Consider the following 22,764-nt stretch of genomic DNA (forward strand, 5'->3'; position numbering starts at 1 on the left):
GTGGGTCTTGTGTAGACTGGTGAGACGTCCTCGCCATTAATCGGCTGTGATGGCACTGTCAGTCCTCTACTCGTGTGCGTGTCTTCATAATCCGGGTGAGGACCTCATAATCGTATACGTGCAAAAGAAAGTGTGAATCACCTTAATATTATTTTGCCGTGGTGTAGAAAAGGGGTCCCGTGTTTGCACTTGTCTGGGCTATAGCGCAGGGGGAGGATGAAAAAAATTAAAAGTGCTCACTTTGACTTAAGGCAGAAGCGCAGTCAGCGTCTCAAAGGCGGCACAGCTATGAGCGCTGGCTGCTCGACTTTTGCAGGGCAGAAGACCCCAGTTTTTGCAGACACGTTCATGATATCAAAAGTCTCAGCGCTCTTTGGAGGTCATTCATATATTATATATATAGCAAAATACCCGCGCCTCAGCGGAAAAGTAGTGTGTTAAAGAAGTAATGAAAAAGAAAAGGAAACATTTTAATAATAATGTAACATGATTGACATTGTCATGAGTGTTGCTGTCATATATATGCCTGCCTATCACCCTCGCTTTGCTCTTACTTTATTTACCGTTCATTTAATCACGGCTAGTGGCGGAAAAATTATAAAATGGAAGGAGGATGGCTTTACCAAAACAATTATTGATGGCGAATCGATTATTCATAAAGCTTGAATTGGTGATCTGTTTTTCTGTGTTAACCTCATATTTTTCATACTTCTTCTCAAACTAAGGTGGTGCGAGGGTAAAATGAATCGGGATGCGCTGATCAAAGTAATCGGTGTACCAGGAAATCATGCATTGACAAAAGCTCCCTTTGCTTGTAATGCAAAGTGTGATTAAATGCATTATTTTTAGCGTTATGGAGCACATGCATCGAAGCTTCTCAGCTGTGCTTGTGCTAAGAAAAGGAAAGATTTTAAAAATAACGTAACACGATTGTCAATGTGACCTTTTGTAAGTAGTGCCTGGAGGATTCAGTGTGGAGAAACTCTATAGAGACAGCGTGTGTATTAACTTGTGGATTTTTCTGTGAGTATTCTGTGGCAGTCTGCGGTTGCGAAGACGACGTTAGCTGCAGAGCTCAGCTCAGAGCCAAATGAGATGAATGGGAGGGGAGATGATGACGTGACTCCCCCCGCCTTAACTGTCAATCCCCCACAAACACAGTCTCTCGGAATTTGCATAAGCACACCCCTTCACCTACAATTTTAACTTAGTTACAAAGTGATCAAAACTCTCGTTTATATCCTGCGTCCTCTCATTAAACTTGTATCCCGCATTACCTGTGGGCATGTGAAACGCCAGCGGTAACCTGTCTATGAACTTAATTTAAAGTTTAGGTTTACACCTTGCTTTCTTTACGAGGTAGCAGCAGTCATGAATATGGTTGTATATGTCACTTGCTCGCTTCTTATTGTTTCGCTGCCTTCTCAATTATATAATGCATGTTTTCTTAAGCGCTTTTTGGAGGTCTTCCTGGTTTTCTACGCACTGCGTTGACAGTCAGTTCACGTGATTACGTGAGAGGCGTGATGATGTCACACGAAACCCCGCCCCCCCACATCATTCCAGCTCAACTCCATTACAGTTAATGGAGAAAAATACCTTCCAGTTATGACCATTAGGCGTAGAATTTCGAAATGAAACCTGCCCAACTTTTGTAAGTAAGCTGTAAGGAATGAGCCTGCCAAATTTCAGCCTTCTACCTACACGGGAAGTTGGAGAATTAGTGAGTGAGTGAGTGAGTGAGTGAGTGAGTGAGTGAGTGAGTGAATGAGGGCTTTGCCTTTTATTAGTATAGATTACTAACAAATTAGCTGCTTAACGTGTTACGAATAAAAAATTTCCTAAAAGTCAATTAACTGTTGTATATTTCTCATGCCCAAATTAAATTTAAACAAATTTGAAGATGTTGCTTCTCATTTTCTGCTTTTCTCAAGCAGGTGCACCAGAGGGTGTTTTTTTTTTGCGGATTACTGACCAAAAGAAGAAATCATCTGAAAAACTTTGCTTCAAAAGACACTTATTATTAGTTCAAGACTCATAGCCAAACACTAGATTGCTACCTACAAGTTAGAAAATGGCATAATCCCTTAATTGTTTGATGTATGAATATCATTTCATTTTTTAAAAATAAGATCTCTATTAAAATCTGTTATCATATAGAATTGCTCTTCATTTCTAACATCATCACAAGGCATTATAAAGGAATCAAATTTTAAAATACAAAACACTTTCAACACATACAAATTTTACATTAAACAAACGTTAACGCACAAAAGCGAAAATGAACAAAGTAGTAAAGCGAAGATGATGAAATGATAATATGGTTGAAACAGGATCAACAGAGTCATTACAGAAGAATCAAATAATAGGTAAAATGGCCCAGGTAAAACGAACGAGAGCAAAAAGGTCTGTTTGAATGAGTCCACAGACTGTGATGCTGTAAGAGAAAGAGCTCAAGACAGACGTCTGAATATAATGGGATCATGTACAGGAAGCTAGAAGAGTTAAGTCAGTCCAGGATGACGTGTTTATTACTCAGGATCTAAACTGGAACACTGGCAGCAGCACTTTGATTTTTAATGCTCGGATCACAATTAATACAAATTACAGCTACCTCTGAATTATTTGCCTATTATGCCCAAGAGTAGTGCCACCTGAAATCAAACTGTTCAGATGTCGAGAACAAATATGGCCATTTCATTATACAGCTGGGCTTCTCCGAAACTGTTTTTGTAATATTTGTTGTCTTCATGTTTTCGAATGCTGAATACTACACAGTTTGGGGCTGGGATTTCCATGAGAAGAGACAAACACTGAATATATATTATTTTCTTTACATTAACTAGGGGCTTCGCTCGCCAACCCCCCGGTCTGCTCTATGCGCCAGGCACTTCGCGTCTCTGCCACTTGCGTATGTGGATTTCGCTTTCACCAAACAACAAATCTTTTATTTCTCACGGATACGCCTCTTCATCTCTTTTACACTAGGCATGATTAAGAAAGCTAGAGAAGATATATATTTTTACCAAAAACAATACACAATGCTTTAAATTACTGTCTTTCTGAAGATGAGTACAAACCCTAAGGAGTATATATAGTATCCTACAGACCAGTCTGCTTATTGAATGACATTATTAAGATTCTGGTAAAAGTTTTAACCAAGGTCGAGAAAGTGCTTTTCTTCTACAGCAGGGGTCCTCAATCCCAGTCCTGGAGGGCCACAGTGGCTGCAGGTTTTTGTTTTCGGTTGCTTAATTAGAAAGCAATTCTTGCCAATAACTTAATTTCATGGCTTGTTGGCACTTTAACTCTGCTATGGCAGGTCATTCTCATATCCTAGATTTTCTTCCCCTTTCTAAGGATATTATCCAAATGATTTGAAGGCTAAAATGGACGAGTAATTCTCAGTCCTTCACTTTTTTTCTCTTCACTGTCCTTCCAAGTATGTAATTAAACCCAATACGGCATAATAAATGCACACAGGGGTGTAAATGGTAACAAGCGAAATGGAGAAATGCTGGTCTGCTTTGTCATTTGCATGTTATTGCTAATTAGAAGAAATTAAAAACCAAGAATACAGCGTTTAAGACTAAAAGAAGCAATAAGGGTTCAAAATCTTAACGAGCGAGACAACTAAAATGAAGCAGAAGTGTTACTTGAGCAATAAGAGCTTCATATTAAGCAACTGGGTTGGAGCAAAAACCTGCAGCCACTGCGGCCTTCCAGGATTGTGATTGAGGACCCCTGTTCTATAGTATCACAGAATCAAACTGTATTTATTAAAGACAGACAACTACTGTCAAAGTGTCAACACTGTTTAATATATTGTACTGTACAGACCTACAGTATCTGACCTTCTAGCAGTCCGGCTATATCTCTTTGCAGAAAGAAGCCTTTAATAGACGTGAATGGGGAAATCCTTCTGCTGCATTAAACAAATCTGGATTTGGACATAATACAGTATATGTTCATGGATCAGATAAGTATTTTGGCCCAAAATCCTCTGTTCATATAAACAATACATGTTTTGGCCATACCATACCAGAATGTGGAACAAGTCAAGGCTGTTTATTATCATCAACACATTTACAAATTACTTCTGAGCCCATCACTCACCACCTCCAAAAACAGTATTCAACAATTTGTGTAAAACACAATACAGCTTAAATTGTGCATAACAAACATCTTTCAAGGTTAGAATCATGTACAAATCTATCAGCAACTGAATTCTAACTGTAAATTATATCATCACCGGCATGTTTAGGTCACATGCTTTGGGAATCGTCCACACTAAGGTAATTTTGGGGATAAGTGCTTATTTGTCAAAAAGTGGTGGAGTCATAATTGTTTCTCCTCTTCTAATAGTACTGTGATACTGTGTGTGACACACGTGTAAGTAGGAGGCAGCTAAAGGGCCTCAGTAATGGTAATAAAACATCTGACCACGGGGCGGCGAAGAGCTCCGACTATCTTTCTCAGTTCCCTACAGACCTTTTACGGGAAATCCTGCAAGGTTCCGGTGCCTCAGACATCACTTCCGGTGTCGACCCCTTTGCTGACATCACTTCCGAACCAGATGACGTCACTTCCCTTTTGCTCACGTCACTTCCTGTATGGGCCTTTAAAGCCTCCATTTTTGTCTATAACAATCAGTTCTGTTTTGGACTCTCTTCTATGCACATCGTGTGCTTAAAACTCAAACTTTTGAAGCTGGGAAAACAATATACGGGTGGCTGCCGCAAACCTTTATGATGTCTTGGTCTAATTATTACCACATGTGATAACTTGTCTTCCTTAATGGTAAGAATCTTAACCCAACCTCTATAACATAACTGCAACCAATGTGTTATTTTATTTAAAGATAGGAAAGATCATTTTCCTTAACAGGAACAGCACAAACCTTTATCGGGAGATCTCTTCCAATATCCAATGTTTGGCTTGTGCTTCTCTTTTGTTATCTTTTGAGATTATAATATAAAAGAGGAATTATTTCATAATGGGTTCTGGTCTACGCTATAGGGTTATCTAAAATGAGAAAGAGTGGGGTGTTACATGTTCGTGATTGTTTTAACGTATATTCATTTTCTGGGCCCACGTCCTTAAAAGATGTGCTGGTCAGGTTAACTAGCAATTCTAAATTGTCCCTTCTGTGAGAGTGTCGGTGTGTAAATGAGCGAGTCCTTGAATGGTCTACCATTTAAAACAGAAATTCCTGGGAGCTATAAATTATTGCAAAAAGTACCAGGGAAAATAAAAAACAAAAAGTGAGGCGGTGTGAGCTAATGCTGCATTCACATGCTATTGCTTTTTTTCCCAAGTTATCATTTGCCGACATTTCATTTTCCCACTTTGTTGTGTTTATGCGAATTTCAGGTCAAGGTTTTGGAAGAAACCCAAAGTAATTTTTATTTTTCTACTTGTTCTACAAAAAGACAAATTAGTCAGTCAGTCAGTCAGTCATCGTCCAACCCGCTATATCCTAACACAAGGGTCACGATAAGAACAGGCAATTCAGTCGAACAAGCTCACTAATCTTATTTAACTACATTTTCTAAAACATCCAGTCAAGATTTGACGGTCCCTAATGTTCATCTCCCAGCTACACTACTTGGTAATTTGCTCAACAACAAGTTTCCAACCATGACTCTGTATTCTTGTTGCAGTAACAGTCAGTCAGTCATTTTCCTACCCACTGTGTCCTAACACAGGGTCACGGGGGTCTGCTGGAGCCAATCCCAGCCAGTACAGGGCACAAGGTAGCAACAAACCCTGGGCAGGACGCCAGCCCACTGCAGGGCACCGTTTCCTTAGTAGGCATTAGCTCTCCGGAAATGTGTTCGTTTGACATTGCGGCATGTTAAGTAACCGAAAAATGTAGAAATATGACGGAAAAGGCGATATCTCTCCCATCGTGATTACGGCGGTACAGACATCACATGAGAGACAGAGATATACTTTAGCTTACTTTACTGACGGTTTTTACGCAGTTACAGATGGGAAGCTTATGACAGACTTTATCAAGGTGGGTCGTGATCTACACAGTCTGCCATCTTTCGTCACCACGCTGAAAGGGTTTTCCGGACGGAGGACATAATCTTCTGCCCGACAGCTTCAAAGGGTTTGACTGCTTGTTCCATGTTTTTATACTGTCTTCTCCAAGTGCAGGGCCCTCTCTAGTCACCAAACAAGGAAAGTAAGGATTCAGTTTCATCTCAGGAATAGTACAATGCCCCTCTCTGGTCTCCAAACGAGGACAGTAAACACAAACCCCACCTCGAACAAGAATAGCACAATGCTCACACTGCAGTTTGTCCCATTCTCCAAACTGCTAGGCTAATGGTTTCTAAATGCAGCCTAGTCCCTGTGTACCATACCTGGTCTGCCTGTATGAATGGATCCATAGCAGTGGGCATAGAGACAGTGACATTAAATTTCATATTATAACAGGCACACACACACCCACACACCAAGGACAATTTAGGATCGCCAATCCACCTAACCTGCATGTCTTTAGACTGTGGGAGGAAACCCACACAGACACAAGGAGAACATGCGAACTCCACGCAGGGAGGACCCAGAAAGCAAACACGGGTCTCCTAACTGCGAGACAGCAGTGCCACCACTGCGCCACCATGCTGCCCAAAAGACAAATTAAAGATATACTATATCCTGGGGTGTTCTGTGAAAGTAAAACACAAATGAAACAAATTAAGCATGTATCAGGCCACCCTAAATGCACTTTAACCGCCACAGGTAACTTATGACCAACCTGGCTGTTTTTGAAAGAGGTGAGAGGTCAATGTTACACATCCCAGCTTGGCCCATTCAGGTTGCACTGTCGCTACCGCCTTGTAGGGCGTTCATATGAAATTCCCCAACCGTATGTCCATTAGGTGCAATAACATGTGAATACACCATCATTACGCAACGTGTTGAAATGTGACAGAGCTAGAAAATTAGGGGGCGACTTTTTTTTTTTTTAAAAGGTTGATTGTTATAAAGGACACCATACCTACAAAAACAAAAAAAACTCTTCAAAAAGGCACCCTAGGAGGGAAAAGAAATTGAGCACTTCCATGAATTATACCCTCAGTCCCCCCCACCACCACAGCCACCATCATGATGTATTCAAATACAAAGCCTAAGCGCCTGCTTAATTACTACAGTGTAGAATACCAGGGTGTTAGACAAGGGAGCTTCAGATTGAATCTCTGGCTAGGATTGTTGGTCGCTTAGCCAGCGCATTGAAGACTCCTTATCAGTACAAAAGAAAAGCAGTGTCAAAAATGCAGTTTACAAAAGTTGGCAATACTCCCACTCCCCTGCTGTTGTCCAGAATAGAATGGACGAATTGTCAACAACTGCTGTATAGTGTAAACCAAGTAGAAATGAAAACAAAAGTTTATAGATGTTTAGGCGTCTGAACTTAAAAATAGATTCAAGATATACAGCACTTGTTTGTGTCAAAAGGCCAGAGGGAAATTCTTATTTATTCATCATGCCAACCCAAAATAGCAAGGAAGAGAATCTACTATTCAGTACCACTAAAAAAAAAAGCAGCTTCCTTTTGAACAAACTTGAGGAGAGGCTATAATATCCACAGCCTTTGCAATGGCACATCACGTGTACAGGTATCATTTTTTTGTATGAGACATTAAAAGTGATGAAAAAATTACATTTCCCTGAGGGCCCATGTAATATTTTTCCTTTCTTGCATTAACTTGATCCATTATCTCTGATAAAGCCACATATTCTTTAAACGCTCAAATGTTCTAAAGTGGATGATGATCTTACTAATGTATGGGAGTAATTCTGAAATTTTTACATAGACAACTAATCCAAGAAAAAACTGTACTGAGCTGCTAATATATGGTATGGAAACGATATTGTTCTCTTGCAGGATTTTTATCCGATACTAATAGTGGGCTTCACCCCCTGCTCACTTCGGTCCCCAATCCCCCAGCCTGCGCTATGCACAAGCCACTTCACGTCTCTACCACTCGCATATGTAGATTTCACTTTCACCAAACAACAAATCTTTTAATTCTCACGGATACACCTCTTCATTGGGAAGAAACACTACTTTTCCCAAATGGCAACACAAGAAGTCTCCGACTTAAAGTTTAAATCCAAACAATATATTGAATTAATTGCGATCTGAGCATTAAAAAGCAAATTACAATTACCTCTGAATTATTTGCCTATTATGCCCAAGAGTAGTGCCCCCTGAAATAAAACTGTTCAGATGTCGAGAACATATACAGTAATCCCTCCTCGATCGCGGGGGTTGCGTTCCAGAACCCCCCGCGATAGACAAAATCTGCAAAGTAGAAACCATATGTTTGTGTAGTTATTTTTATATATTTTAAGCCCTTATAAACTCTCCCACACTGTTAACATTATTAGAGCCCTCTAGACATGAAGTAACACCCTTTAGTCAAAAGTTTAAACTGTGCTCCATGACAAGACAGAGATGACAGTTCTTTCTCACAATTAAAAGAATGCAAATAGATCTTCTTCTCTTCAGGAGCAGAGAATTTCAGAGGGAGAGATAGAGAGAGAGAGAGCTCGCAAAGAAAAGCAAACAATCAAAAAATCAATACTTGTGCTTTTAAGTTTGCCGCGGCATTTTTTGAAGGAGCGTTAGTATCTTCTAAGCAAACAGCCTCTGTGCAAACTGCCCCTCTGCTCACATCTCCTCCGTCAGGCGCAGAGAAAGTCAGAGAGAGAGAGCGAGATTAAAGCAACAATCAAAAAATCAATAAGTGGGCTTTTGTGCTTTTAAATATGCTGAGCACCACAATAAAGCGGCATTTTTTTAGAGGAGCGTCAGTATCTTTTAAGCAAACAGCACCTCTGCTCACAGCCCCTCCGTCAGGCGCAGAGAATGTCAGAGAGGGTGAGAGAGAGGCAGAGACAAGCAAACAACAAGCTCCGCGCGGGATGCATATCTTATAGCATTGAGGAGTTTTAGTTAATATGTAATACATGCTCTGATTGGGTAGCTTCTAAGCCATCCGCCAATAGCGTCCCTTGTATGAAATCAACAGGGCAAACAAACTGAGGAAGCGTGTAGCATAAATTAAAAGACCCACTGTCTGCAGAAATCCGCGAACCAGCGAAAAATCTGTGATATATATATTTAGATGTGCTTACATTTAAAATCCGCGATAGAGTGAAACCGCGAAAGTCGCAGCGCGATATAGCGAGGGATTACTGTATGGCCATTTCATTAAACAGCTGGACTTTTCCGAAACTGTTTTGTAATTTCTGTTGTCTTCATGTTTTCGAATGCTGAATACTACACAGTTTGGGTCTGGGATTTCCATAAGAAGAGCCTAACACTGAATTATTTTCTTTACATTAACTAGAGGCTCTGCCCCCTACTCGCTTCGCTCTCCAACACCCCGGCCTGCACTACGCACCAGTCACTTCATGTCTCTGCCGCTCACGTATGTGGATTTCACTTTCACCAAACAACAAATCTTTTAATTCTCGCAGATTCGCCTCTTCATTGGGAAGAAACACTACTTTTCCCTGAAGTCAACACGAATTAGACGATCTACAAGTCACCGACTTAAAGTTTAGATCTGAACAATACATTTGATCTCTTTTCGCTGTTACGTTATTTCAACGAATAATAATTTCCATTTATTTGAGCTAATGCAATCATTACTATCATTTTTTGAGACTTTCGAATTTTAGTACTTTCATTATCTCTAACCTGCTCTGCATGTGTATCACGCCGTCATTTTTGAATTGTTTATGACGTTCTACTTTGTCATCTACTCTTTGTCTTTTATTTACGGCCTCGGCCGTGGGTAAATCTCTTGGCACAAAGTCTCATCTCGCAGGACTCGAAAGTATCTCCCTGAAAAAGTCACGCCTCGCCGCAGGATAAAATGTCTTGTCTCATCCCAGGATTTTTTTTTATATAATAGAGAGATAAGCAAGAAAAAGATTTCACACAAATAGTCACTTGGTCTATAAAGGGAAAACAAACAGCAAAAAGTACTCTTTCATGTGTGTGCTGAAAAAAAGAACAAAATGATGCCGGCATTTTTGCACAAATTGCCAGAAAAGAGTACACACTGGTGACGTCACTCGTCTAACATTGAGCTGGAGGAAAAACTCAAAATCCTACGAATCAACGTTGTACTGTGAGCTATGTAGTGTATAGCCATAGCCAGCCTGTCCCCTAGTCACCTGAAGTACCTAGAGGAAACAACACACGGACACAAGGACAAGGTGTAAACTCCACAAAGTCAGTAACTATGAGGACTCTTGTTCATCAGACACTATTGCTAAATTATTTTAAATATATTTTTTAAGATTGACTGTATAGGTAATGCGTGGGTTTCCTCCGGGTGCTCCAGTTTCTTCCCACAGTTCAAAGACATGCAGGTTAGGTGCATTGGCGATTCTAAAATTGTTCCTAGTGTGTGCTTGGTGTGTGTGTGTGTGTGTGTATGTGCCCTGCAGTGGGCTGGCATCCTGCCCGGGGTTTGTTTCCTGCTTTGTGCCCTGTGTTGGCTGGGATTGGCTCCAACAGACCCCCGTGACCCTGTAGTTAGAATATAGCGGGTTGGATAATGGATGGATGGATGTATAGATAATGTGCCTAAAGGGTAATCAGAATTAGCCAACAACTGGAAAAGCCAGTTTATCTTCATTGAATCAGATTCTGTTACAAAAATGTCAACTGAAAAAATGTATATTTAATTTATATTGTCTCGGTTTTCAAACCTTTACTGAATAGCAAATTTCAATGTGCTCACTTTGATTCATTCACATTTTTCACTAGAAGATCAGAAGAAAGATTCTAGTTCAGTTGGGGCCAAACTCATACTGATAACATTTAGAGTTGCCAATCTGTAATCCTATGTAAAACTGGTAATGCAAAAACTTTGCACAGAAGTCCAACTGGGGTCCATATACTCTAAGGCAGGAACACTTCCGGCCATTGCACTTGTTTTTCCCCATGTATAGAGGTTTCACGTGATGAGGAGGTCCTCTGCAACTACTCTTTTGCCCAGCTCCAGTCTTATTCTATATAGGCTAATCACTGTCAGAATTTAAAAAAATATTAATGTACAGCAAAATTTGTGTCATTTTTCCTTAGTAATGTGGATCTGACCACTTCTACGGATTTGTCAGCACTGGCAGAGATGTTCTTCTGCTTGAAGAACATGACCATTCAATTCTGACAGGCATTTTCTGAGAACATGGGCTCATCAGTACTGGGGAAAGCTGCCACACTGGATCAGCTACTGAAAGCTTGCATTGACGGCTTTGGTAAGTAAGGGCACACTGCAGTAAGGTAACTCAAATAACTAAAAGTGTTTTTGGTATCTCTTTCACCCGTTGGAATACCGGTCTTACTTTATGTTACATTTGCCTTCTATACTAAGAGAATCACCGGAGATTTATTTACTGTGTGTGCTGCCATCATCTAATAAGTTCCTTAACACAGAAAAGTGTCACCTCAAAAGGTATTTTGGTTTCAGTTGAATAAAATTAAAACCAAGGTTTAAAGTAAAATACATTGTCATAAACTTGTTTCACAAGCACATCTTTGTAACGCGTTTTTCAGTAAACAGTCCTCGGTGACTGTAATATGCATTGTCCTTGTCCTGTATTGATCACTGGTTTCTCATGCACACTTTCCTTAATGTGTTTGTTCAGGAAACGGCCCTCTGGATTGACTCGGATAGGCAAAACTGGCTAAATTAGATTGCTTCTAGAATGAGATTTTTTAATGATTGTAAGAAATAAATACATCAGTACAAATACCTGCCTGCAAACAAAGTATTTTGTACCTTCTGTAGTCTAAAAATACTTTTAAAAAAATGAACTTTATGATTAGTTAATATTACACAATTGTATTTAAGCAAAAATACACATTGTACTGTGTAATACAGTTTGTGGAGACTTACAGTATCTGTGTATACAATCTCTTGAGTTTAATACCATAAATATAAAAACAGTCAACTAACACTAACTATCATGACTATTTACACATATTGTTGGTCATTCTACCTAAATATAGCACACTTGTATGCATTGTGTACGTACAGGTGCATCTCAATAAATTAGAATATCGTTGAAAAGTTAATTTATTTCAGTAATTCAATTCAAAAAGTGAAACTCATATATTATATTGATTCATTACACACAGAGTGATGTATTTCAAGTGTTTATTTCCTTTCATTTTGCTGATTATGGCCTACAGGTAATAAAAACTCAAAATTCAGTATCTCAGAAAATTAGAATATTACTAAGACCAATAAAAAAAGAAAGACTTTAATACAGAAATGTTGGCCTACTGAAAAGTATGTCCGTGTAGGCACTCAATACTTGGTCGGGGCTCCTTTTGCCTGAATTACTGCATCAATGCGGCGTGGCATGGAGGTGATCAGCCTGTGGCACTGCTGAGGTGTTATGGAAGCCCAGGATGCTTTGATCGCGGCCTTCAGCTCATCTGCATTGTTGGTTCTGCTGTCTCTCATCTTCTTCTTGTCAATTCTCTATGGGGTTCAGGTCAGGAGAGTTTGCTGGCCAATCAAGGACAGTGATACCGTGGTCATTAAACCAGGTGTTGGTACTTTTGGCAGTGTGGGCAGGTGCCAAGTCCTGTTGGAAAATTAAATCAGCATCTCCATAAATCTCGTCAGCAGAGGGAAGCATGAAGTGCTCTAAAATGTCCCGGGAGACGGCTGTGCTGACTTTGGACTTGATAAAACACAGCGGACCAACACCAACAACAACATTTATTTCTATAGCACATTTTCATACAAACAGTAGCTCAAAGTGCTTTACATATTAAAGAATAGAAAAATGAAAGACACAATTATAAAACAAAATAAATCAACATTAATTAACATCGAATAAGAGTAAGGTTCAATGGCCAGGGGACAGAAAAACAAAAACTCCAGACGGCTGGAGAAAAAATAAAATCTGTAGGGATTCCAGACCATGAGACCACCCAGTCCCCTCTGGGCATTCTACCTAACATAAATGAAACAGTCCTCTTTGGATTTAGGATTCTCATGGAAGGGCTTGATGATGATGATGGTCACGTAGACTTCTGCCTTTTAATCCGTCCATCATTGTTGGAGCATCATGAAGCTTTGAGTAGGTGGAGGTGGCGCAGGCAAAAGGAAAAAGAAACAGAAAAGAGAGTAGGGGTCAGTACCGATTTTAGAGCCACCATGAATAGTTATTTTGAGGAGACTGAACATATAGAGTATCAGGATTAAGTTAAATTACGATTAAAATGAAGTTATGAGAAGGCCATGTTAAAGTAATGTGTTTTCAGCAGTGTTTTAAAGTGCTCTACTGTATCAGCCTGGCGAATTCCTATTGGCAGGCTATTCCAGATTTTAGGTGCATAGCAGCAGAAGGCCGCCCGCCTCACCACTTCTTTTAAGTTTAGCTTTTGGAATTCTAAGGAGACACTCATTTGAAGATCTAAGGTTACGATATGGAATATAAGATGTCAGACATTCCGATATATAAGATGGGGCGAGATTATTTAAGGCTTTATAAACCATAAGCAGAATTTTAAAGTCAATTCTGAATGACCAGAAGATGACATGGCTCCCCAAATCATCACTGACTGTGGAAACTTCACACTGGACCTCAAGCAACTTGGACTCTGTGCCTCTCCACTCTTCCTCCAGACTCTGATTTCCAAATGAAATGCAAAATTTACTTTCATCTGAAAAGAGGGTTTTGGACCACTGAGCAACAGTCCAGTCCGTTTTCTCCTTAGCCCAAGTAAGACGCTTCTGACATTTCCTCTGGTTCAAGAGTGGTTTGGAGATGCTGATTTCATTTTCCAGCAAGACTTGGCACCTGCCCACACTGCCAAAAGTACCAACACCTAGTTTAATGACCACGGTATCACTGTGCTTGATTGGCCAGCAAACTTGGCTGACCTAAACCCCATAAATAATCTATGGGTATTGTCAAGAGGAAGATGAGCGACACCAGACCCAACGATGCAGATGAGCTGTAAGCTGCTAGCAAAGCATCCCGGACTTCTAAAACACCTCAGCAGTGCCACAGGCTGATCGCCTCCATGCCACACTGCACTGATGCAGTAATTCATGCAAAAGGAATCCTGACCAAGTATTGAGTGCCTACATGGACAGACTTTTAGTAGGCCAACATTCTGTATTAAAAATCAATTTTTATATGGGTCTTATGTAATATTCTAATTTTCTGAGATACTGAATTTTGAATTTTCATTACCTGTAGGCCATAATCAGCAAAATGAAAAGAAATAAACGCTTGAAATACATCACTCCATGTGTAATGAATCTATATAAGAGTTTCACTTTTTGAATTGAATTACTGAAATAAATTAACTTTTCCATGATATCCTAATTTATTAAAATGCACCCGTACAGTGGATTCAGACAGTATTTAGACCTCTTCATTGTCTGCACACATGTTGTAGATTTAACTTTAAATGGATCAGTTTGACATTTTTGCCCATTAACCTGCACTCAATAAAACAATAATGAAAAAGTGGAAACATGTTTTCAGAAAGGTTTGCAAATTTATTACACATTTAAAAAATGAAGTCACCGATTCATAAAAAAGTATCCAGACCCTTCACTGTTGCACTCCAAATTGTAGTAAGGTGCATCCTGTTCACCTTAAGCATCCTTGAGATTGTCTAGAACTTGACAGGTGCCCACCTTTGGCAAACTTAATAGACTACACATTATTTAGAAAGGCACACGCCTGTGTATAGAAGGTCTGACAATTCACACGGCATGTCAGGACAAAAACCAGGCCATGAAGGACATCTTTATGATCAAATTGTGGTGAGGCATTGAACATTGAAAGGGTATAAAACAATTTCTGAAGTTTGTGTGTTCCCAGGAGCACAGTGTCCTCAATAACTATGAGATGGAAGAAGACTGGAACCACCAGGACTCCTTCTAGATTTGGATTCCAGCTAAACTGAAAAACCTAGCAAGTAGGGCCTTGGTGAAGGATATGATCAAGAACTCTAACAGAACTTCAGAAGTCCTCTGCTGAAATGTGACAGCTTGTGAGGAGGATGACCATCTTTGCAGCACTCCATCAATCAGGAGTTTATGGTAGAGTGGCTAGATGGAAACCACTCTTGAGTAAAAGGAATATGACAGCTCATTGGGAGTTTACCAAACAGAATTTACAGGACTCTGCTCTGAGGAATTAAAAACTGAACTCTTTGGGCAGAACTTCAAGCAGTATGTCTGCTGAAGACCAGGCACTACTTGTTACCTGCGTGATATTATCTCTACAATGAAGCATGTTGGTAGCTGCATCATGATGTGAGGGTGCTTCTCACTGGCAGAGACAGGTAGACTGGTCAGAATTGAGGGCAATTCAATGCAGTCAATCAGAGAGAGGCCCACTCAGCTCCAGAGTGCACACAACTTCAGTTCTCCTTTCAGCATATCACTGTCCTGAAGCATACCGCCAAGACAATGACGGAGTGGCTTCGGGACAAGTCTCTGACTGTCCTTGAGTGGCCCAGTCAAAGCCAAGACTTACACCACATAGAACATCTGTGGAGAGACCTAAACATGGCAGTTTATAGACCAAATTACTGTTTTCAATCTACTGGAGCTGAAGAGGATCAAGAAGAATTGGTCAAAAATGCATAAATACAGGAGTGCAAAGCCTGTAGAGACTGACCTAAAAAGACTCAAAGCTGTAACTGCTGCCAAAGGGGCTTCCACAACGTACCGAATTAAGGGTCTGAATACTTATATCAACCAGAGATTTCAGTTTTTGATTATTAATTAATTTGCAAACTTGGCAAAAAACAAATTAGCTCAACAGTTAATGTGAATTTTTGACGTTCCTGCTCCATACTGACAATTTACACAACATCCAAGGCAATGTCATAATTGTATTTTTAACTTGCAAATCTGCTTGATCACAAAGATTATGGGCTTACCATATCTGCTGAAATTAGTATTTCCAATTACTGATAGTTAATCCATAAAGCAAATTTCTGTATTGTAAATGTATGTGGATTTTGAACTACCATATCAGTGTGTTCCAAAATGTGCCAAGTAAAATAAAAATTGATTTAATCTGTCAATTAAAATTAGTTTTTTGAGTTGTGGTGCACTAAGTCCAAAAATGTTCTTTCGCGGCGCACCTGAGGGACCGCCCATAAATAAAGTCGTGACGACACAATCTATGGACAACCTCCAATAAAAACAGCTAATTTTACAAGTTTGAAAGACATTTTATTAATAAAGGAATCAAAGGATAAATCTTAAATTTAATTAATGTGAACGTCGAGATTGTTTTTCAGCACATATGAGATTGATGCGAGGATCAAGACAGACGCGCATTTCCTTGTCGATCATTTGAAGTCTCTAGCGTTTCTTAGATTTCATTTCCGTAAGTGTTCCGTTATCTGTTTTTCCAACATAAAATATTTTTTTTAAACATTATCTTTTTAATCAACCAAAAGTTCAAAAACACTAGCAATTTTAAATATTTTACAAAAGTTTTCTCGGCACCCCTAGAAAATTTTGCGGCGCACGCCGGTTTGCCCAAAATGTTTAAAATGAAGAACACGTATTCACAGTGAGTAAGGCGTTTGCTTTGATTATGTGCTGAACTCATAACAGGCAATATAACAACAAGATAATGCAAGGTTACACTGAAATAAGTGACGAGAAGAGATACACTTAAAGGATAGACAGAAAAAAGATGAGAGTACTGGTGTCTGGATACGCCTTTCCTTTCCCTGGTAATGGACAGGCATTGTTAGGTTCCATTTATGTTAATCAGTTTTGTAAGTGCATTGTTTTACTGTGTGTTTAAACAAATTTTTATCTTTTAAGTGTATTCATTATGTCATTTCTAAAACAGAAGATTGCTATACAAAAACAAACTAAATTGAACTGAATTTTCTATTTGCTACAGGTGAAAACGGAGAGCTCAGCAACGGCCAGTTACAACGCACAGTGTTGCTAATGCATCGCTGGTACCTCACGTCGACTGAACTGGCAGGGAAACTCCTTTTAATATATCCTTTTGATCTGCAAACAAATTAGGGAGACCTTCTACATTTAAGAACTGGAGCATCCAGTACTAAGATGTTAAACCGATGCCAGCAAATTTACTTTCTTTTGTGTATTATATTTAGCAGTGGAATCCGATTACATTTGACTAGCATTTTATGTGGTCAGAATGTAATAATATATTTCAAATTTAAAAGTAATCATAGATTTTAAGACTACTCTAATAAAATATGACACATATTCAATTTCTTTCATTTTATAAATACCTGAACATCAAAACTCAAAGCTATTTTATTAATGGATAAAGTGTTCATTTTGTTGATGTTAATTCTTCAGATTCATGCCAGCATAGCACCAACTGATAATGTTAAATTATTTACTCATTGCTGTATGATTAAATGTCAGAAAAGCAAATATCTTATTTAACAGAAAGCATTAAGAACTATATCTATGACATCTATTGACAAAATGACATGAATCCAGTTCAGTGAAGTTGTTAGCATGAGCATATGGGAACATTACAGGGTATGATGTGTAACACTAGATGGCGCTATACCAGCGCATAACCCAATACACAGACACGGACCACACGAGTTAAAAGCACCAAGAAGTTATTTAATCTTCTTTTGCCGTCTTATACGGTGCCAGAAGCACCTCCACCACAGTAAACAGGTAAGAATAACAATAATACACACACAATAACCACAACATTTTCTCCTCCACTCCTCCCAGCAAGCCCTGTCACACATCTCCCTTGCTGGGTCTTCAGTAGTCCTTTATATAGTCCTTGACCCAGAAGTGCTTCTGTTCTCCCGTCCCCGTGACTTGCCAGAACTTCCAGGTCAGATGGAGGACTTGAGGTTTTCTTCAGCCTATAAGTACTTCTGTGCTTCTGTCCCTGTGACTTTAGAGTAACTACGGGCTATTCTAACAGTAGGGACTCCCCAGTCTCCCTGCAGCATCTTCTGGCGGCACCCATGGTACCCAGCAGGGCTGTGTTGCCGAACTCCAAGTCTCATAGTGCCCTGCAGGCATCGGGGGCACCAGTGCAGTCTAGGGAAGCCACCATCTATCGTCCTGGAGGAGGCAGTGCCCCTGATAAGCTGCCTTCCCCCATCCTTCCGTTACTGGGGCGTCCCGGCTGGGATAAACTCAATCTCTTTTGCATCTCAATCTCTCTCTCTCTCTCTCACACTAAAATGAAAATTCAAACTCAAAAAATAACAGCCATTTAAATAAGTTTTGCATTTTCAAAGCTTTAATGGCTAATTCAATAAAAATGCTGATAAAGTAAATCAATTTAGGCAAAACACAAGTCCACTGTCTGAAGTGCGAATATTCTACACATGTCAGATGTGTGTTTTTTCTCTGGTCCTCCAGTTTGGTTCCTCTTGCTAAAGGTGGGCAGATTAGATCGCTTGGGGCCCAAATAAACTGGCCTTTTGGGAATCAGAGAGAGTATGAGAGTGAATGTACCCTTTGCTGGACTACTATTCTGTGGTTCCTGCTCTTCTAACAGATGCGATTCATGTAAGATAAGAAAACTGGTAGAGCTGATAAGACAGTAAACAATAATCAGAGATAGACAAAACAAGCAACAAGGTTCCGCTGTGTACAAATGTATTGAAGAAGGGTTAAAGAATATTTTCCACTCATTGTTGTGATAAAGGTTGGCCTGTTGTTCCTCAGTCTAATGGCATTGGTCAGTAGTCAGGTTATCGTCTCATCTCTCTCACACACTGCATCTCCTGTCACCAGTATCTTTTTCTCCCCATATTCGCTTTCATTGTGCCGTTTCCTTTAGCTTTCCTTCCAGTCTGCCCCTTGTTGTGTGGGTCAATGTTAAATCTCACAAGACATTTTAGAGTTTCAGCCCTGGGTCTCTGCCATTTTCAGTGTCCACTCTTAACCTTTGTCCAAAAGTAAGAAGATAGACCATATCAGTAACTAGCATTTTGTGTGCATAAATATATACACACAGAAACAAGGGAGTTATTTTAATATGTTCCATTTAAATACCTTTCTTGAGCAGATTTATGCATATTTACTTGTGTATGTACTAGGGGGGGTGGCACAGTGGCGCAGTGGTAGCACTGCTGCCTCGCAGTTCGGAGACCCGGGTTCGCTTCCCGGGTCCTCCCTGCGTGGGGTTTGCATGTTCTCCCGTGTCTGCGTGGGTTTCCTCCGGGCGCTCCGGTTTCCTCCCACAATCCAAAGACATGCAGGTTAGGTGGATTGGCGATTCTAAATTGGCCCTAGTGTGTGCTTGGTGTGTGTCCTGCGGTGGGTTGGCACCCTGCCCAGGATTGGTTCCTGCCTTGTGCCCTGTGTTGGCTGGGATTGGCTCCAGCAGACCCCCGTGACCCTGTATTTGGATTCAGCGGGTTAGAATATGGATGGATGGATGTACTAGGGGGCTCTGCCCCCTACCTGCTTCGCTCGCCAACCCCCGGGCGAGTGCTACCCACCAGCCACTTCATGGATCTGCTACTCGCGTATGGGGATTCAGTTGTTCAATTTATACAGATTGTTATTTTCAGAAGAATTGTTACATATGCATAATAGAACTATTTTACACTACTGCGAGTAATTAACCATAGTAAAAAATAGTAAAACGTAATACACTGAAAGAAAATTATGTTTCATGTTGCATTAGAGGTATTTGTTACATTATACATTTTCGTTCTGTTTGGCTTTGAAATTAACACGCAAATACTTTTTAAACTTACACTTTTACTGTAAAACTTCAGTAAAAAACATTTTTTTGAATGAACTTTTTGTCAATATCGCATGTAGTACTAGGATGTTGTACCACGTTAGCCATTATGAATGTAGAGAAAAGCCAAGCAAAATGACACCTTTCATTGGCTAACTAAAAAGATGACAACATGCAAGCTTTCGAGGCAACTCAGACCCCTTCTTCAGGTAAGATGTAGGATTACATTTGGCCTTTAGGGCCTGAGTTGCATCGAAAGCTTGCATGTTGTCATCTTTTTAGTTAGCCAATGAAAGGTGTCATTTTGCTTGGCTTTTCTCAATATCGCATTAAATTTTGAACATCGTGACAACACAACGTAGAACTGCCCGTGAGTGAATATCGTTTCTCTCTAATAAATAAACCAACTTTTTCTAATGTTTGTCCCTGTGATTTGTTAATTGTCATAGCAAAAGCTATTCTCACAGGAAACTGTAAACGTTTTAATACGAATGGCATATCATGATCTCCTTTGTTGTGTAATGTTATCCCCTGAAGATGTACTACATAACCTTTCTTGGATACGTCCTTCTTTCTACAGTAATTCAGCCGGTGGAAGACCGGATGGTGTTAACGGTCGTAGATATTCTTCGGGATATTATAAGTTGATGTTTTCATCTTCTGCACCATCACCACTAACTGTTTCAGCAGAGTCTATTGATACGCATTTAACCAATTTGCCGTGTAACCGATTGACAATTTTCGTGTTACTTCGTTTGACTTCATCGTTTCTCGGTGCTAGAATTGCCCGTGTACTCATTTCTTCTATTGATAACCCTTGGGAATGAAATTCTTCAATAAGATTTGGACATAATACGTCTTATTTTATTGGGAACTTAAAGTGAGGAAAACATAAAAATTTAGATTTAGAGCCGAGAGCGCAGAAACTGTATCTGAAAAAAGCATTCACATGAATGAGAGGCTGCGGTGGGTTGGCACCCTGCCCAGGATTGGTTCCTGCCTTGTGCCCTGTGTTGGCTGGGATTGGCTCCAGCAGACCCCCGTGACCCTGTATTCAGATTCAGCGGGTTAGAAAATGGATGGATGGATGGATGAATGAGAGGTGAGAGGACCGTGGCTGAAAATAGTTGAGAGGATGGCGTGACTTGAAAAAGTCTCTTGGCAACAGAATTGTCTCAAGATTTTCTTTTATAATTGAGAGATAATAGAGAGATATATCGTATATAAAACACAAACGGTTGGAAAAACAAAATTCTCTAATGAGAAAACACTAGTTATACCTTGTATACTTTCACAAAGAGTACAATACAACTTGTGTTCTAAAGCAGTGTATCGTGCCAAATACACAAAGGCACCGTTATTATACAAGTCGGTGGAATAATGCCCGATCACATCACCTTTGAAAAAAAACACCTTAATTCAAATCATAGGTTACGCCACTACAAAGGCCACCCTTTGTGTGTTTTGTGCATTCCCTAATGCCACAAATGTCACTAGAAGCAAGCAAGGTGCTATTTGCATGCAGAAGGAAAGCCTGACACGTGTCAATGTTGGCAGACACTATTGATTAAGCTGCTCCACTTTGTTTTAATCACACTACCAGGACAGGTGAATGTGGGTCACCCATAAGTTACCAAAACAGAGTAGGACTAACGGGTCTATCAGAGATCATTTGAGATCTGCCACCTGTACTGCTCTTGAAATTACTGGTAGACACCTTACCCACATCAGTAACTGAACAGTAAGGGACATTCAGATTTCATATTGCTGGAATTAACTAAGCTCGCATTTCCTACAGTATAAGACCTGAACTTACAACAGGACAATACCAGGCCTCTTCAACTTAAATGCTGATTTATTACATGCAACAATTTAATAAGCAGCTCCTTGTTAAAAAGCAAACTAAAATCTGTTCATTTTAGAAATGAAACTTGACATGTAAATGTGCTCTTGTGTTACACCTAGTTTCAAAAGAAGCTTACTTCAGTTATTGCTGTTTCAGAAGAAACCACTATATCAGTTCTCATTGTTATTACAATGAAGACGAGAGGATACTGTATACAGTAACTTTCAAAAAGGAACCTTTGTGGGGAGTGCTTACCTTTGTTTTTCGATCCAATTATATTTTTCCATCTTCAAGAGGAAGTTAAATCCTGCTGTTATTTTATAGTGAAACATCTGTAGTCAAACACAATGAAGTGAGCACTTTTATACCTTAAAAAAAAGTCAGAAATACTGGAAGTTACCATTGGGTTCATAGCTTTTAAAATCTTGTATGAAAGATGTTCTACACTTCAATAAAAGCATTAGAAGTTTACACAATACTTTAAATGGAAGCATAATAAAAAAGCAACCTATAATTTTAATCAAACTACACAGTCTCTGCCTACCAGACACAGTCCTGAATTATTGATGGGCAGATCATTCCTCCCACCACATCATTTCTGAAACACTGGCATTAAATTGAACTCCTGTGTACCATGGCATACAGTGGTGTGAAAAACTATTTGCCCCCTTCCTGATTTCTTATTGTTTTGCATGTTTGTCACACAAAATGTTTCTGATCATCAAACACATTTAACCATTAGTCAAATATAACACAAGTAAACACAAAATGCAGTTTTTAAATGATGGTTTTTATTATTTAGGGAGAAAAAATCCAAACCTACATGGCCCTGTGTGAAAAAGTAATTGCCCCCTTATTAAAAAATCACCTACCTGTGGTGTATCACACCTGAGTTCAATTTCCGTAGCCACCCCCAGGCCTGATTACTGCCACACCTGTTTCAATCAAGAAATCACTTCAATAGGAGCTGCCTGACACAGAGAAGTAGACCAAAAGCACCTCAAAAGCTAGACATCATGCCAAGATCCAAAGAAATTCAGGAACAAATGAGAACAGAAGTCATTGAGATCTATCAGTCTGGTAAAGGTTATAAAGCCATTTCTAAAGCTTTGGGACTCCAGCGAACCACAGTGAGAGCCATTATCTACAAATGG

General features: G+C 39.7%; 1 protein-coding gene across 2 annotated transcripts in view; it reads left to right on the forward strand.

The window, feature by feature from the left end:
* The window catches only part of rasgrp3 (RAS guanyl releasing protein 3 (calcium and DAG-regulated)), a 188,186-nt gene that overhangs the window by 90,912 nt on the left and 74,510 nt on the right, over positions 1-22,764 (forward strand). For both annotated transcript variants that reach the window (XM_039738329.1, XM_039738328.1), the window contains exons 2-3: positions 11,123-11,295; positions 16,951-17,053. In XM_039738329.1, coding sequence (XP_039594263.1) covers positions 11,226-11,295; positions 16,951-17,053 — 173 coding nt within the window. In that variant the 5' untranslated portion in view covers positions 11,123-11,225. The remainder of the gene's footprint in view (positions 1-11,122; positions 11,296-16,950; positions 17,054-22,764) is intronic.

Source organism: Polypterus senegalus, chromosome 16, assembly GCF_016835505.1.
Source record: "Polypterus senegalus isolate Bchr_013 chromosome 16, ASM1683550v1, whole genome shotgun sequence".
NCBI lineage: Eukaryota > Metazoa > Chordata > Cladistia > Polypteriformes > Polypteridae > Polypterus > Polypterus senegalus.